At 48.4% G+C, this 16,725-nt stretch overlaps 1 protein-coding gene across 1 annotated transcript in view; it reads left to right on the top strand.

Moving 5' to 3' along the window:
• The window catches only part of IL17RD (interleukin 17 receptor D), a 66,577-nt gene that overhangs the window by 25,594 nt on the left and 24,258 nt on the right, over positions 1–16,725 (top strand). The window contains exon 2 of the mRNA XM_058288904.1: positions 13,119–13,176. Within this exon, the coding sequence (XP_058144887.1) occupies positions 13,119–13,176 (58 nt within the window). The remainder of the gene's footprint in view (positions 1–13,118; positions 13,177–16,725) is intronic.

Raw genomic sequence — 16,725 nt, 5'->3', positions numbered from 1 at the left:
TTCTCTGAAATTCTATTACGCGGCGCACAATTGCGTAACTTAGCACATTGATTCTGTAAGTTATAATGTTAGTTCTCTGGTTTCTTTTAGCTTTGTTTTCCACAATGGACAGTCTTCATGTTCTTATTCTCATCACTCAAAGTGACCACCTCAGTGTGAAATATATTTTGAACTCTTCACACGTCCAGCTGATAAATTCTGGACCTGAGCTGAGGATTTTAATGAATTCATGAGGAGGGACTCTCAGGGTACAATTAAATATTGCTTTTATTTTATTTTTTTAATTTTTTAAAAAAAGATTTATTTATCCCCCCACCCTTGCCGCTTGTCTCACTGTCTGCTCTCTGTGTCCATTCACTGTGCGTTCTTTTGGGTCTGCTTGTCTTCTCGTATTCTCTTTAGGAGGCACCGGGAACCTATCCTGGGACCTTCCGACATGGGAGAGAGACACTCAATCACTTGAGCCACCTCAGCTCTATGATTTGTTGTGTCTCTCATTGTCTTTCCTCTGTGTCTCTTTTTTGTTGCATCATCTTCTTGTGTCAGCTCTTCACATAGGCCAGCTTGCCTTCACCAGGAGGCCCCAGGAACTGACCCGGGACCCCCTATATGGTACATGGGAGCCCAATTGCTTGAGCCACATCCACTTCCCTAAATATTGCTTTTAGATTGTCTGGTTTTTCTTTAAATTAATTTACTGCAGTGAAATTCATAGAACATAAAAGTAGCCATTTTCAAGTGAACACATCAGGGACATGTAGTACATTCACTATGTTATGCAATTACCCCCTCTATTTAGTTTCAAAACTTCTCCATCACTCCAAAAGGAGGCCCCATCCATACCCATTAAGCAGTTCAGGCTAAGTTCTTGAGGTGAAGATCTTTCTGGCTATACCGTTGTTGTGATTTTAATCACAAAGTGGAATTTATAATTTTTACCAGCCAATTGTTTTACCACCTCCACTTGCTCTGTAGAATCAATCCCCATTGGCATTCTCCTGGCCCCCTACTTTCTGGAAAGAATTGAAGCCCTTAGGTATCCTCACCCTGTAGTGTGATTACCCTGTAGTGTGATGACCCGCTAGTGTGATTACCCTGTGGTGTGATTATTAGGCAGGAGGGAGGGCTTTGTCAGTCTGTATCTTGAATTTGCCAGTTTCCCTTTAAATTTTGCACAGTCCTGTTACTCACCTGAGACCAGCCAACTAATCATAGAATCCTCTAAATTTGTGTAAATTATTAAAAAAAAAACCCACAGGGTAAGTGATAGGGGTTTGGTTACCCTGCAGAGCAGCCTTCAGGGTGACACATCATGTCCCGGGGCGTGAGCGTGTATGCGACCCGCCAAGCCTGGGCCTTTCCGTGTACACAGACTGGCTGTGGAACAGGTGACAGGGCCCAAGGCACAGCTTCTTAGTCCTCGTGCTTTCTCTGCGTCCGGTATGGTAGGTGATTCGAGCCGACTGGACCCTTAGAAAGAATTCTGCCCACAGGTCGTAACCCTTCCATTATGAGGATCCTTCTGTTCATTCTCCCCTTGAGGTCCCACGTTCTACAAGATTGGTTCTCCCAGGAGTAACTGTGTGTGTTGATAGCTGGTGGAGATTATCAGGAACAAATGCTCTGCTTCTTAGGATCTAATTTATGTCGAGTCATAGTACATGAGGTGCATGCAATAGAGAGGATCTGGAAAAAGCTTCAGACCATGACGGGGGACAGGGGAGATTTTCATACTCTTTGTACTTGAAATTCTTTTGCCTTGAACTTATGTCTTTTGTCCTGAGAAGCAGTGCTGTTTCCTAACAGCTAGTCCTCACGCCCACCCAGCTCCCCATTCTCAACGTGGAATCATTTCTGCTGGAATCTTCAGACCAGCCTCTTTTAAAAATAATACTTAATCACTGCCGATAATCTTTAATGGTAAGCCTCTGTTTCACACTAACTTTATGGTATATGTTAGAGGTTTCTAATGTATTCGCACCATATTTCTTTGATTTTGTAGATATTTCTTCATGGGAAGCTTTATGAAGGGGGTAAGATGCATCAATTTCTTCTTCTTTTTTTAAAGATTTATTTATTCATCACCCCCCCCATTGTCTGCTCTCTGTCCATTCGCTGTGCATTCTATGTCTGCTTGTCGTCTCTTTAGGTGGCAACGGGAACCAATCCTGGGACCTTCTGAAGTGGGAGAGAGGTGCTCAGTCTCTTGTGCCACCTCACCTCCCTGGTCTGCTGCATCTCTTACTGTCTGTCTTCCGTGTCTCTTTTTGTTGGGTCATCTTGCTGTGCCAGCTCTCTGCTCGGGCCAGCACTCCACTTGGGCCATCTCTCCGCTCAGGTTAGCTCACCGCATGGGCCAGCTTGCCTTCCCCAGGAGGCTCTGGAGATCAAACCCTGGACCTTCCATATGATAGACAGGAGCCCAAAAATTTGAGCCACATCTGCTTCCCTATTTCTTGTTGTTGATCGTCAAGGAAGGTGGTGTGTGCCATCTCCTTGCTTCAGCTATGTAGGAGAAACAGTGTCTAACCATCAGGGCCCCCGAATCACGAGATGAAATTTGTTCCTACCTGCTGTTCAAATTGCATTGTCTGCCCCATAATGAATTTACTTTCTAGTTTATCCTTTCCTGGGAACTTTGTGCTGCCTCCTTCATCCACGAAGAGTGTTTATCTAAATTTAAAATCGATTGAGACATTGATGCTTTATTTTTGCATCATTCTTCTCCATTCCTCTCAGAATAAATATTTACCTGTCGAAGGAAAAGGAAACAAAGCAGAATACTTCTTGGCAAACAGTTATTTCCTGATCTCAATGACACGGTGATTTAATTGGTATCATTTTGTGTGTGTGTGTGTGCTTGCTTTAATGGGAATTCCATGCAGTATCATTGGGAAATTAGGAAAGAGACCCTTCTAGATTTATTGCTTAGTTTAAGTACTAATGGCAGACTGATGGCTTCCATCCAAGAAGTGGGGAGATGTAAAGTTAGAAGGATCATTAATGTTTGAGTACATCCTTTTGATTGACTTTTAAAATTAGTTTGGCAAAAAGCAATTCAGAACCCACAGCGAGATTATTTACCCTTTGAAATTTGTGTCATAACTTTCATTAAAATAAACTGGGGGGCTGTTGCATCATGTTGAGTGATGATGCTCTTTCTCTCCCATATACCAGCATCTTTTTAATGAGTTTTGGAGTAGAAGTCTGGAGTAGAAGTCAAAGCCATAGATTATTCTTCCTTTTGGGAAATTAGAGTTTTCGATTGCCTCGCACTCTCCTCCCTGAAGGTGGCTCTTGAGTGAATACTTAAAGATGGACCCGAACCTACCCCAATTTTGTGTGTTGATCATGAGCACCACAGACTGCGATCGCAGTGGAGCGTGTGCCTGAGCAGGAGTGGGAAAATAGGCTGTGCCACCTGTCCTCTCTGTTCTCTAATTTCCTGCCCCATTCAATGGCGCCTCCCCAGTTGGAAAAAGAATCCACCCCACTGGTTTATTTCTTAACTTGATTCGATGAAACTAACTTGACTGCAGACACGATCATTGTTGCCTGTGACCTGAAACGTGACAAGTGTGTCTCTTAGATGGGCTCATGTGAGTCACAGCCAAAAAGAGTTCCCTTTTATGTTGCTACTTTGTAAAGTTCATGAGTAGCAGCATCTTGGAAAACAGTTCAGTTCCTGAGTTGTAACAAATGCCTATAACAGTTTATAGTTGAGTGGCATTAATCCCGAGTTCACTCAAGACAGAGATGTTGCCTCCAACCGTCGCTCCTCCCTGCATTTGAACGTTGGCTTTAACACCAGGCACCCCCTGGATCCTAGCGCACCGCTGGTGCCCTCCAGCAGGCCTGGTGATGAGCATGACTCCGGGTGGAGGGCTGCGGGTGGCTTGCCTGCCAGTTTGCGTCTGTGTCCATGTGTGCCACAGCTTTCAGCAAATACTCAGGTGTGTGTCCCTACAGATGAGAAGCTGAGCCCCTCTGCTGGGAGGGAATTGTTTGTGATTTTGGTCCTGGCGGTGGGAGTGCTGCTGAGAGAGGGGTTTTGATGGTGAGACTGGAGCTATGTAGCAACTCCCAGTCCTCCCATTTTCAGGTCTGACCAGTGTGTGCTGGAAAGCCTCAGGATGCTTCTCAAACCTGCACCGAGGCTTGTGTCCAGCTCATCAGCACAGGGGACTCTGTGCCTTGGGGGCAGGGGACTGGGCACTGCATAGCCCTGGACTCACGTTTCCGGGCACCCTCCCCTTTGCTCCTTCTCCCCCTACTTGAGCAGGACAGGCGCCGGGAGTGGGGGCGGCGCTCATGTGAGTGGCCTGTTTGTGCCAGGAGGGCTCCAGAAGTCTGGCCCGGAGGCCCTTTCCACAGAGAGGCGTTTCTGCTCCTCCCAAGGAGATTGATCAGAGACGGCTGAGAATTGTCCTGCCGGTGTTTGGTGGGCCGAGGTGGGGGGAGGAGAAGCTTGTTCACATGCTTGTTAACATTTGAGGGGCTTTGACAAAGTAAGTCTAATGCCCTGCCCCGGTCAGCCGGCGATTGCCTCCTGGGAGGCCCCGTTGTGCACAGGAAGTCAGACACTAATGATGTTAGCCGGGGACAAAGGCGCCCGGCCCTGGAAGGGCCTAATTGCTGTGTCCGCCTCCCAGGGCCGGCAGGATGCGCTAAGTGTTAACACCTGGAGCCGCGCTGCCGACTTCCTGGTGGGGTTTGTGTGTGTGTGTGTGTGTGTGGACACACACAGGCGCTCACAGACTCCACTGCATCTCGGAGTATTTCAGGATGTGGTATCTAATTGACTAAATGGAAATGGCTCGATCGGGAAGTCACGCCGTGCTGAGTGCCATCCCAGAGCCGGGGCAGGGCTGAGAACTGGGGGGACATCAGTGCTTGGGCTGCTCACCTCTGGGCTGGCCGAGGCACCGCCCCCGAAAGCATCTGGAAAGGGGCAGATCTTGCAGAGAGAGATCAGAAGGGTCGCTGCTGCTTGGGTTTGGAACATTCCAGTCAAAACTGATGGGAGAATGCTCCTGGGGGTGGGATGGGGGTCTGGACCACTGTTTTGAGCCAGCTGTGGGAATATGGCTGTGATCTTTGTGGGTGATGGCACCTGCCAGCTGGCAAGGGGGTTTTGGGAGGGATATCTGAATTGCGCCCTGGACGGGTCCTTTGGAGGGGAAGCATCCCTGGGACGAGGGGAGGCCCACGTGCACTCTCTCATTTATAAGTGAGGCCTCCGCATTTTTGGGGTATAAACATGGCTTTGGTCCTGGGGCCTGTGAACCCCTCAGAGGCCCTTGAGCGGCCTTCAAGAGCTCCAAGAACTCCCAAAATTAAGAAGTTTTCTGGGGACAATTGGGTAAGAAGTGCTTCTCACAGAATTCTCCTAGTGGTTTGAGAAACCCTCTCCCCATAACGTCAATGATTAAAAGTGAAGAACCCCCGCTGTGGCAGAGGGAAATGGGATTAGCAACCCGGGCGACGCAGCTCCTGCAGAGGCAAGGCAGGGCGGCTGTGAGGTCTGAGCTGGGGGTGGCAGGGGCCCCCCTCCCCTGGGCCTCCAGTGGGAAGCAGCCCTGGGCACAGGGTGGATCCCTGGGATTTTTTGCAGCCAGAGAACAGGAGAGTATAAAAAGGATGCTGGACGACTGGTTCCCTCCTAGAGAACAGGGGGAGGACGCCACAAATAGCTTTTGAAAAAGGGTCTAACGTTGACTTGCTTCTTCTCACTGTTATTTGTAGGAGGTTTTTCTATACAAGACCACCATGTGGACAGACTTAATGGGCTGACAGAAAGGATCACCTTGCTTGCAAGCATATCCTGTGATGTTTCAATTAGCACTAAAACCTAAGCGCAGCCTTTCATAATTTTAAAAAATGTAAAATCCACCTTGAAGGAAGCACATGTGTGGGGCATGAGCGGGACCTGCCCGGCTGAAGGAGGCTGGGTCCCCATGGCAACGTCACAATCTCCCATTTCTGGAGGCATTTGTGCTCTAAAAGCAGAATTCCAGATGTGATACAGTATTAGGAGACTCCGTCCCCGGGCCTCGGAAACATATTTGAAGCCGGCACAATTCCGGGCACTGCTCCCTGTGTGGTCCTAAGGCTTTTTATTAGGAGTTTTTTTTTTTTGATCTGAACATTTCCTCTCAGCTTAGGCATAACAGCCAGGTTTATAGCTTTAAGTTTTCCTCTATTGTCTAATCACTATTTTGCCCTTGCTTGAAGATACTTTTCTTGGGCCTCGCAGTGAATCTTTTAACAGCTGAGTGAGAGCAAGCCAGTGGCTAATCTGCTGGGTGGGTGTGTGGGTGGTTGGTTGTTTGCTTCCTCTTTTTACCCAGTATTTACAGAAAACCAGTTAATCTGTCTCTGCGAGTTGTCTGTGGGTGCTTTTTAAACTACAGATGGGTTGACTGTTACCTTAAAGATACTGCTTCGCTGACATACGGTTCTCATTTAGGTGGATGGGAGTGGTGTGTGCAGCCGAGGGGAAGGGCTGGCTTTCCGTCCAGAGGCATGCTTTATAGCTTGCTTTTAACATTTACAGAATTGGAAAAAATGGAACAATCCTGTCTATTTGTGAGTATCAGCCAGAGGAGAACACACAGCCCAGATCCTCTACAGACTAATTGGAAAAAGAACTTGGGCTTAGGCTTTGTGAAAACTAAGGAGGCTGCAGAGCTTCGTTGTGCCTTGTTTTTAAACACAGAACGAAGGTCAGCTTTTCTGTGCGCCCGTATCTTCAGGCTGTAACTGTGTGTGTATGTTCCAGCCACAAAGCCATAAGACAGGCATAAAGCCTGGGGCCAGGAAGGACCTTGCCATTACTTGGAGAGGTTGCTGTCTGAGAGACAAAGCATCAGTGTCCCAACAGATCTTTATCTGTAGGGAACTGGGTCTCAGGGGTTGGGGGCCGGTGGGGCTGGTGAAAGGAGGCTTGGATGAAGCCTCCAGGGCATCGGGTTTGATAAGCAGGATGCAGCTTGGCATGGGGGGCGAACTCCATGTTAGAGCTCAGAAACAATTGTCCCTTCAGCCTGCCTTTGGGGAGCGTGAAATTAGGAACATGTGTGTGCTGATTAGCAACATGTCAGAGATGAATCATGACGGCCGCTTTGGTCTGGTGCACAGGCTGCGCAGTGGAGCACTGAGCTCCTACCTCCCGGAGCAAAGCTCCCTAATTAGCCTAAGGTCTCTGGCCCTCCTCGGACCCCACGTGGTAACAACGGCCCCACGTGGTAACAACGGCCGGTGGGAAGCCCCTCCAGGGCCGGTGCGTTCCCCCTGGACGGCCAGCCTCGCTCCCCGGCGCGCACTGGTGTCCTTCTGTCCCTAAAGCTGGTTGCCGCTACATGGGGGGTTGAACCGCACCCGGGAACGTGGAGGGAATATCTTCCCTCCATCCAGGCCCAGGCCGGCTTGGGGATTGATTTTCCTCCGGTGCTGGGTTTGCCAGCATTCTCCCCTGCTTACATCACCTGGGCTTTCTCTGCCCTCGCTGACTTTTTTTTTTTTTTTTCTTTTATAAGTTAAAGTTTGAACCGAAGTAAGTGGGATCTGTCTTCGTTTTGGAAACCATCTGACCCTGAACAGCGTGAAAGACCCCTCACATTCTGCTCCTCTTGCCCTTATCGTGTCCTTGGTGGAAGGAAAAATGCAGGTCCTGCTCTGGATGCGGAGCCTGCTACCCTTTCACCTCGTTGACACTGGAAATCCAACGTGGAGAAAATATACGGGAAGCGGGAAGTACGAGTTGGCCATAGTTTTAAGTGCTTCCCGGTGGTGCCTTCTAAGAACCCGCCTCGTGGTCTTTCTGATGAATGCTCCCACGTTGTCACCCCAGCTCAGGCTCGCTACAGCATGGCGAGCGTCCTGGGAGGCCCCTATCATTGATTCGAAAGCAGTCTGCTTTAGGCCTTTACCTTTTGGCCTGCCCTCCTTCGGAAAAGGGGCTCTATGCTTCAGTGTAGTCCTCTTCAAAATGCATATTCCTGAAATGGTAACTTAAGCTGTTTGGCAGCTGGATTAGACATGTCACTCACTGTCTTCACCTGGCTCAGAATCTCCCAGGGCCCCTCTGGCCAAGATCTCCAGGCCGCTTTGTGTGGGATCTCGCCCCGTGGTTGTCTTTGTGTCCAGGCCTTTGCCGTCTGCCATGCAGCCAGAGCACAGAGTGGGTTTTTGTCTTTGTGTCCAGGCCTTTGCCGTCTGCCATGCAGCCAGAGCACAGAGTGGGTTTTTGCCTTTTGAATTTTATTCTTTTGGAACACATAAGGGTTATCTACCTTACCCCCTTCCTGAGTAAAGATGTTTTCTCCATTTCCTTCCTATTCGCTGCCTCTGCTTCCTTCGCTACTTACCAAGGACCAACTAAAGGAATCTCATAGCAGAGCTCCAGGCACCCAGGGCTTGCCTCTGAGCTGGCACTGGAGCAAATTAAAAGCTGCCCTTTAGTGCAGCAAATGGGAGCAATTAGTTAACAAGGAATGTGGCACCCCGAGGCCATGGCATTGGCATTTTATAGTTTTTAAGTAACAGGCAACAAACAAGTATTCTTAATTGTCAGCTCATTAAATATCAAAACTGTGTGTCTTGTAGCAAAAAGCTTGAAGACTGTTTCCTTAAGAAAGGATTTTAAGGGCAGGATGGATCTCCATCAGCTTTGGAAGTTTCCCAGGCTGCGTTTTCTTACTTGTGGTCCCTGATTCTGAGCCCCCAAATTACCCTGTAACACCCAGCCAGGGTCTCCTGGGTTCTCATGTGCGTTACTGGGCTTCATCATTCACTCCTTCATTCAGGTAGAAAATGACTAGCTCTTGAGGCTCCCCAGCATCCCGGGCCCAGGACTGTGGGGTGGTGGCAGTGGGGGTGGGGGGCTGCCTCCTGGCCTCTCCCCTTCTGGTGCAACCAGTGCACTCCTCAGAGATGGAGCCAGCAGGGGTCAGCTCCTCCGTGACCGTCAGCAGAGCACTTTCCTTGGTCTGGTGGTCAGAACCTTCGCCCCCTGCCCTGACCTGCCCGTCCGTTTGTCTGTCCCCATCTTCCACGATCTCTCCTAGGTTCTGCATGCTGCAGACAGAGCAAACGTGGGAGAAGCCACTTCCTGGAAAGCTTTCCCTGTCTCCCTTACATATCCCCTCCTGCAGCAAACGCCCTCACCTTGTTTATTAGGAATGATGGCATAACCATCTGAGTTTATTCTGTGTCAGATACTGTGCTGAGCACTTGATATTCATCATCTCACTTAGTCCCCCCAGCAATCCTTTCCAGGAAGTTTCATTCACACTTTAGAGCTCAGGGAAATGAGACTCAGAGAGGTTCAGAAACTTGCCTAGGTTCACACAGCTGGAAAGTGAGAGAGCACAGATGCAAACTGGCATCTGCATAACTCCAGAGCCCATGCTTCTGACCACTCCTCTACTCCAGAGAAGTCCTGAATGTAGGATGGCAAAGCCTCAAGCAGCAGCTCTGGTGGACCAGTGTTGCCTTTGTGCCTGAAGCCAGAGTGGGAGAGAGCACAGTGATGTGTCCATTTCCTTTCTGGGTGTGTGTGTGTGAATGATGGCACATGTCGTGGGTGGCACCATTTCACCCATACTGTGGCTGAGATTAGTGTGTGTCCTAGTTTCCTGTTTATTGCTGCTCTAACAAAGTACCATGAACGTAAGTGGCTTCAAACAACACAAATGTATTATCTTACAGTTCTAGGGGCCAGACGTCTGAAATGGGTCTTATGGGTCTAAAAGCAAGGGTCTGGTTCTTTCTGGAAGCTCTGGGAGGAGAACCCATTCCTTCCCTCTTCCAACTTCTCACTCCTCTACTTGTAGCTCCATGCTCTGCCTTCAAAGCCCGTAGCATGGCATCTACACATCTTTCTCTCTAACCCCTGCTTCTGGCATCACGTCTCTTTCTCTGACCCTCTTGTCTCTCTTAGGGCCCCTGTAATGACATTGGGCTGACCTGAATAATCCAGGGTCATCTCCCCATCTCGGGGTCCTTAACATGAACACTTCTGCAAAGTCTCTTTTGCCACGTAAGGTATCATGCACGGGTTCGGGGATTGGGATGTAGATCTTTTGGAGGACTGTTATTCTCCTCTCACAATGTGTAATGAAAATAGCGGTGCTTTGTGGGCTAGCCTTGGCACAGCCTTCATCAGGTGGTCCCTGAGGGCCTGGGGGCAGCAGGAAGCTTTGTTTGTGAGCCAAGCAAGGACCACCTGACTTCCAAGACTCAAAGACTTCCAGGAATGAAAGTGTTCATGGTGCTCATAAGAACTGGTCCCTAGAGTCGCCTGGTCTCATGGTCTCCCATTTTCTCTGGAATCAGAATAAGCACTTTGCATCTCCATCAGCAGAAGTGCCATGTCAGTCAAACTGTTGGGTCGCTGTGCTCCCGTAAAGTAACTGCCCAGGCAGCCTGGTGTCAGGAACGCAGGTCGACAGGGCTAGACAGGGCTAGATGAGGTATGAGCGCCGGGGCAGCGAACGGGAGGAGGGAGGAGGGGCTTCGTGGGCAGTGAGTGAAGAGAGGGGCACTCTGGGAATGGGGAAGTGCCTGGGTGCAGGCGCTGAGCAGTGCTGCAGTGCAGCGGGGAGGGGAAGGTCTGGGCTGCGGGAGGACGGTGCGCGAGGTTAGGCAGGGGCTGTGTCAGGAATGGTCTAGAGGTGACAGGAAGCCCCTGAAGAGTCCGGAGCAGGGAAGTAAGGCAGATTTGCATGTCACTTTGGTGTCCAAAGGTCCTGCAGGTCGGGACCCTGCTCAGTTCATTGCTGGATGCCTAGCCCAGCAATGGGTAAGGGTGGAGTGCCCAGTGGCAGTAGTGAATGGACCCTTCGTGCAAATCTGGCCATCCTCTGTGGCCAGCTCACTGGGCCCTCCTCGGAAGGACTCTGCATGCATCCCAGGGACCTGCTTAGGAGGGAGTTAGCTTCTTGTATGCACCTCTTTAGAATGAGCACATCTCACTATCTTGGGTTCCTCTCCACAGTGCGTTGCCCTCAAGTGCCCCATAAATATCTGTTAAAAACATGTTGCAGTAGAAATATAGAGGAAATAAACTCAAAAGCTGTCAAAGTTCCACGAGTCCGGTAATTGGTTACCAGAGTTCCTAGGCGCCTCAGCACATGCTGTTAAAAAGGATGAGTTTCTTTTGTGAAAAGTGCTTCCTCTACATAGTTTCATGTGGTCCCCCTCAATTCTCCCTCGCTCCAAGGAAAGTTGTGCAAAATCTTTAAACAAAACAAAACAGCAAGTTGATTCAGACCCAGTAGAGTGGCTTGCTCTTGGTCACCGATACTTCCTTGGCCTGTAAATTCCGTTTTTCGTTTCCCTCCTGCAACACTGCCTCTCGCTCTCCCTCGTCGCCCAGTTGTCCTTTCCTCTTTGACGCTCCTGGCGTGTGTCATCCCTAGCCTTAAATCTGAGCCTGACCCAGGGGCTGTGCTGTGTCTTTTCATGTGAGGTATGCTTATTTATGGCTGGCTTTTTCTCTCTAGCTATGAGTACCTTGTTGTTTACCCCCAGAACTGCGAGTTCTCGGAGGACCAGAGTGTGACTTGAGATTTGTCTGTGTGCACTGGGCTGTGATCCAGCACCCAGGAGTGCATTGCTCCTTGGTTACATGAGGGCAGGTGGCAGTACTGTTCCCCTGCATGCCTGGCATCGTGTGAGTGGATTGGTTTCTCCAGCTCCTGTCCCTAGTGATTTGTAAGAGGGGAAAGACTCTGGTTGGGGGGTCTCAAGCATTGGTCTTGGCATTGCCAAAGGGTTGGGGGGGGGTCAGATGCTCCTCCCTCTTCCCTGGTTGTATTAGCCTAGGATTGGCCATCTGGAGACTGGGCACAGACTGTGGCCCCATCCTTAAGGAGTTGTGGGAGCTCTTAGGATTTTATTAAGGGAACATACTTTCCAGAGTGTTCCAGTTCAGGTGAGGAATTCCGGACTCCTTTGTATGCGGGGAAGAGAGGATGCAAGGAGACCACAGGTTGCAGCAGGAGGAAGGGCAGCCCCAGTCCATCGTGGGCTGATGTGCCGTGCTGATTCAGGTTTTGTGTGACTGCTTAGTCCTCACTCGAGTTACCGCACTCTGTGTGTGCGTGTGTCTCTCCCTCTTGCACAGTGGGTGTGCCTGGCTCTGGGCTAAGCGGTGGGAATCCACGCAGCGATGGGGCTGTGGCACCATCAGAAGTGTTCTCTGAACGTTGTGTCTCGACTGCCACCAAACCCCAGGCTGCGAATCTTCAGCTCCGTGGTTACACTATTTCCCCCTATCAGTTAGCATTTCCAACTTAACCTATTTTGGTAGAATCCTGCAAATAATGCTGCGAGCAGCACACTTGTAGGGAATCAGACTGGGGATGGGCAGATCGGTAGCTGCTCTTTCCCGTGGTAGTTCCTGTGGGTTCAGAAAAGGCAGAGCCTCTGGGAGGATCCGGTGCTGCCCTGTGGCTGCTGTGATGCCAGGGGGACGGCTAGCAGAGCCGTTAGCCCTGCTGTTCAGAGCGCAGAGCGCAGATGGCTCACAGCCACCAAGTGAGAGGGAGACTTAGACCTTTTAAAGTCTTTTTTTTCTTTCTTTTTTTATTAATGACCTATGCTATGAATTTCAAGCATAGATACGGATGCAGTGAAGAATTTTCTCTTTAGAAGTCACGGTTGATTCTCAGATTCACTGCTGGTCTTGGAATGAGAAACCTGTTTCCCCGGCCTTGAGGAATTGCCTCTCTGTCCTGGTTTAATAGCGCTTTCGCGTGAGGGCCCCCGGTAGGCGAATTTTATAACCAATCAGTGCTCGAAGCCGCTCCAACTGGAAGGACTCCAGCTGGCAGCTCTTAGTCCGTCTCCCAATTTTATTGTTAATGAATTATTATTTAACCCCCAGACATAGAGCAGCCTGCTCCCCTTGTCTCAGGGGACGTGGTCCCGCGCCTGGCAGCCGGGAGTCCCTGGGCTGGAGGGGGTCGCGCTGCGGGCGGAAAGAGCGGAGTCGCCCAGCGGCTGGTGTGACACTGGTTCTCCACAAAGATGCGTGCGTTTCGCCTCCTGGGGCCTGTGCTGAAAATGCAGATTGGCTTCACTCCACAGCCTGTTCCCTTGTTTTTCCACAGGGAGTGGGGCCGGCCAGCAGGAACGGCGGGCTGTACAACATCACCTTCAGATATGACAGTAAGTAACTGGCTTGCCCGCCCAAGCACGGGGCCCTTTCGGTATTCCAAAGCTTACACCGCGGTGCCTAATGGAGGACATTGCAGGACTCGTGGTTGAGGAGTTTTCTTAACCGGCTCAGGTTTGTCAAGGACACCAAAGCTGCTCAGTCTTAATAAAGCCAATCAAGTATCTGGGAGCTTGAACAGGACAAGTGTCAGAGTTCAGAGAAGTTGTGGATAGAGACCACTCCTGAGTTCCTCAGGACATAGCCATGACTTTAGGGAAAAAAAGGCAAGTGCCTGTAGGGCCCAGCAGGGAGCAAATGAGCAAAGCTGCCCAAGTGCAAGTCACTAGGGAATGGTGGGGACTGGGGCAAACTGGATTGCTTAGGTGGTATTGTAGCCTTGGAAGAATTCACACCAAGTATTACTGGTTGTTGGGCTTTTCCAGATGAGTGGGAAATTTGCATTTTCATGTGAACATTGAAAAAAATATTGGTAGTGATTTCAAAATTTTCACAAACCCAGAGTGGGCCAAGCAGGTCTGTGTTGCAGTGTTGCAGATTGGCTCAAGGGTCTCCAGTTGGCCATCTCTGACTAAGGCCTGGGTTCCAACCGCAACACCCCCCTAGCCATGTGAGCTATGGCAAGTGTGGCAGTTTGAAGCTGGTGGACCCTAGAAGATCATGTCCTTAGAGCTAATCCGTTCCTGTGCATATAACCTATTGTAGGTGGACCATTTGCTTAGATCAGTCCAGGGACCTTCCTGACTGGATCCTTCAGTAGGGCATGGCCCCGGGTGGTTCTTAATCCTCTTACTGGAGTCCTTTATAAATGGGAGAAACATGCCAAGACTCACAGAAAAAGCTGCAGGTACAGAGGAACTCAGAGAGGCTGAGAGAGAAGTCCTGGAGGCCAGAGGCTGGACGTTGAGGCTGCAAGAGAGGAGGCCGGCGGGGGAGGGGAGAGCCCTGTGCCTCATCACCCACAGCCGGGCTCAGGGGACAGTAAGCCTGGAGGCGAGGCGAGATGGGCAGAGCTCCCGTTACACCCTGCCATTGCTCAGGGCTGCACCTGGTCAGTCAGCGTCTCCTGATGGTGCCTTGATTTGGACACTTTGCCAGCCTCAGAACTGTAAGCTTTTAACCTAATAAATACCCATTGTAAAAGCCAACCCATTTCTGGTATGTTGCACTCAGCAGCCTTTAGCAAACAAAAACAGCAAGGGACTTGACTTTTCCATGCCTCGGTTTTCTCATCGTATAAAAGAATAATTTGTCCCTCCTAATATCATTTTGAGGTTTAAATGAGGTAATGCTTATAGTTCCTTAACCTGGTGGCTGGACTGCGGTGTGCACTCAGTAATTATCTCTGTTAATACTAGGAGTCATTCCAACTGGATTAGAATAGAAGCACCTTTTTTTTGATCTTTCTCTAAAGAAAGCGTAACTCTTTCTGGTTGAATTAATTTACACAGGGCAGGATGGGGGTATGTTTTTTGTTTTTTTGATGAAACATAGAACCCCCTCTAAGCAGCTGCTTCCATTTATTAAGAAGGTTGTTACATAGAATTACAAGCATTTCAGCCATATGCGCCATAATTTGTAAGTAAAAATATTGACAAGAGGGAGTTTGACCCAAATTTAGTAGCTCCTGACAGTTGGCCCGTGTCTTGGATGGGGTTGTGGGCTGAGGCGGGCTGGCCAGATGCAGGCCTCTGAATGGTCACCTGCTAAAGCAAGGGTCTGAGGTCTTATATAATTTTAATATACAAATATGGGTGTCAAATTCATGCCCACAGTCACAGGCATTGGTGTTTTAAGTTAATCAGTAAGGACTGGCATATGACACACAGACGTTTTCCATTAGAATGTGCCTGTCCATGTAAATGCCGTGATGCTAATGAAAGATTTGCAAGTCGATGATACTTGATTTAGGTAATTAAAGACATGTGTTACGGTTTCTTTCTTTGAGTTATAAAGTTGATTCCTGATATGCGCTCTTGGTCCTGGCAGGTCTTGTATTACATTCAAGAGTTCAAAATTTTCCGGTCAGCTGCAAACAAGCATTTGCATCACTAATTTAATATGGGGTTTTGTGGAAGAGGATCGTATACCTGTAAAGCTTAAAAGTATCTTATTGTTTTCTTCAGTGGGGCTAAATATTTGATTCACTTGCCTATGGCTGTCTTTTAGTTATTGCTTTCTTTTTAATTCTTTGGTATTTAATTAGAATTTAATTGACAACTCCCACCAACTCCTGAGACTGCTGAAGCTCTGTTGCATTTTGGCAAAATGTGATTTGGGCGTTTGTAACCAGAATCCAAAACTTTAAACTTGCTAATAATTGGATCCAGGCTGTGTAAAGGACTTATTCGGTTTTCTAAATAAGGTATTTCTCTCCTTTATAAGGAAATCCCTGCTATTGCTCAGTTGTCCCTGCTGTTGCTCAATTAACTAGTTCTGTTTGAAATAGCTAAGAGCCAATCACCAAGTTTTCACCTAAACATTAAACTATAAAATCTTCTTTTAGCTATTCCCTTGTTATTTAATGTCCTAAGGCAGGAAAACGTCTTGCCAATAAGTGAGGCTTGAGCATCACAGATCTTGCCTTCTTCCGAACTCTCTGCATTCCACCTTTGTCCTTTTGGCTCAGAGGGGGTATGCCTGAGTAGATTAAAATGCATTTTCTTAATTCTTAGACTTTGTGTTTGCATAATTGTATTTACAGAAACTTAGAGAGGGGTTCAGGAATGAACATATTAAAAAACTGTGATTCTCCTCTTCGTGCATCTTTTCCCAAAGCAGCCAAAGTTTCTCTTTCATTATTGTTCTCAGTAAACGACAATATTTAAACTTTACAAGTATGTTGGGGTCTTGTCTTTCCTTTATATTGAGAAACTGGTCTCAGCCAGGATTTTTGCAGGCTGAACACCTCTGATTAAGAACTTATTTTAGCTGTAAGCTGTGTGCTGATGAGAAAGTGGTAAGAAATGTGGGTGAGCCGCTGTGCACTGCTTCCTGCCCCTGAGCCTGGGCTGGCCAGTGGCAGGCTGCTGAGCCAGGCAGCTGACCTCTCTTAGCTGCAGTTTCTGCATTTGTAGAAACTGAGTGCTAAACCAGATGTTTTTTTACTTTTTTCCTATTCTAAAATTCTTTTCTGCACCCAGAGAACACATGTTGTTCTTGAGAGTGTATTTTCATCAAAAGCAGAATTCATTTTTATTAGTTATTAACATCCTTTCAATAGAAGTATATTAAAATGTAAGTGTGACTGTTGTGCAAGCAGATAGAGGTTCTGGAGACGAGAACTCCTAATGTAGTTAGGCAAGAAAGTAGGACACAGGGCAGCATGGAGGATGCCATTTAAAAAGAGGGGGTTACATTGTGCATCTTATACTTTAACAAAAAAGAGAAAAAAAACAGGGATGTTGTGCACAGTTGAAAAGGTTTAGAAGAGTATCTGTTAGAATGTTAATAGCAGTTAGCTCTGTGTAGTGAGAGGTTACAGGTGACTTTAAATTTTCCTTATATTTTGTGGTTTTCCAATGTCTCCAGTGAACATTTTT

The sequence above is a fragment of the Dasypus novemcinctus genome, chromosome 26, assembly GCF_030445035.2.
Source record: "Dasypus novemcinctus isolate mDasNov1 chromosome 26, mDasNov1.1.hap2, whole genome shotgun sequence".
NCBI lineage: Eukaryota > Metazoa > Chordata > Mammalia > Cingulata > Dasypodidae > Dasypus > Dasypus novemcinctus.
This window is presented reverse-complemented; position numbering and strand designations above follow the sequence as displayed.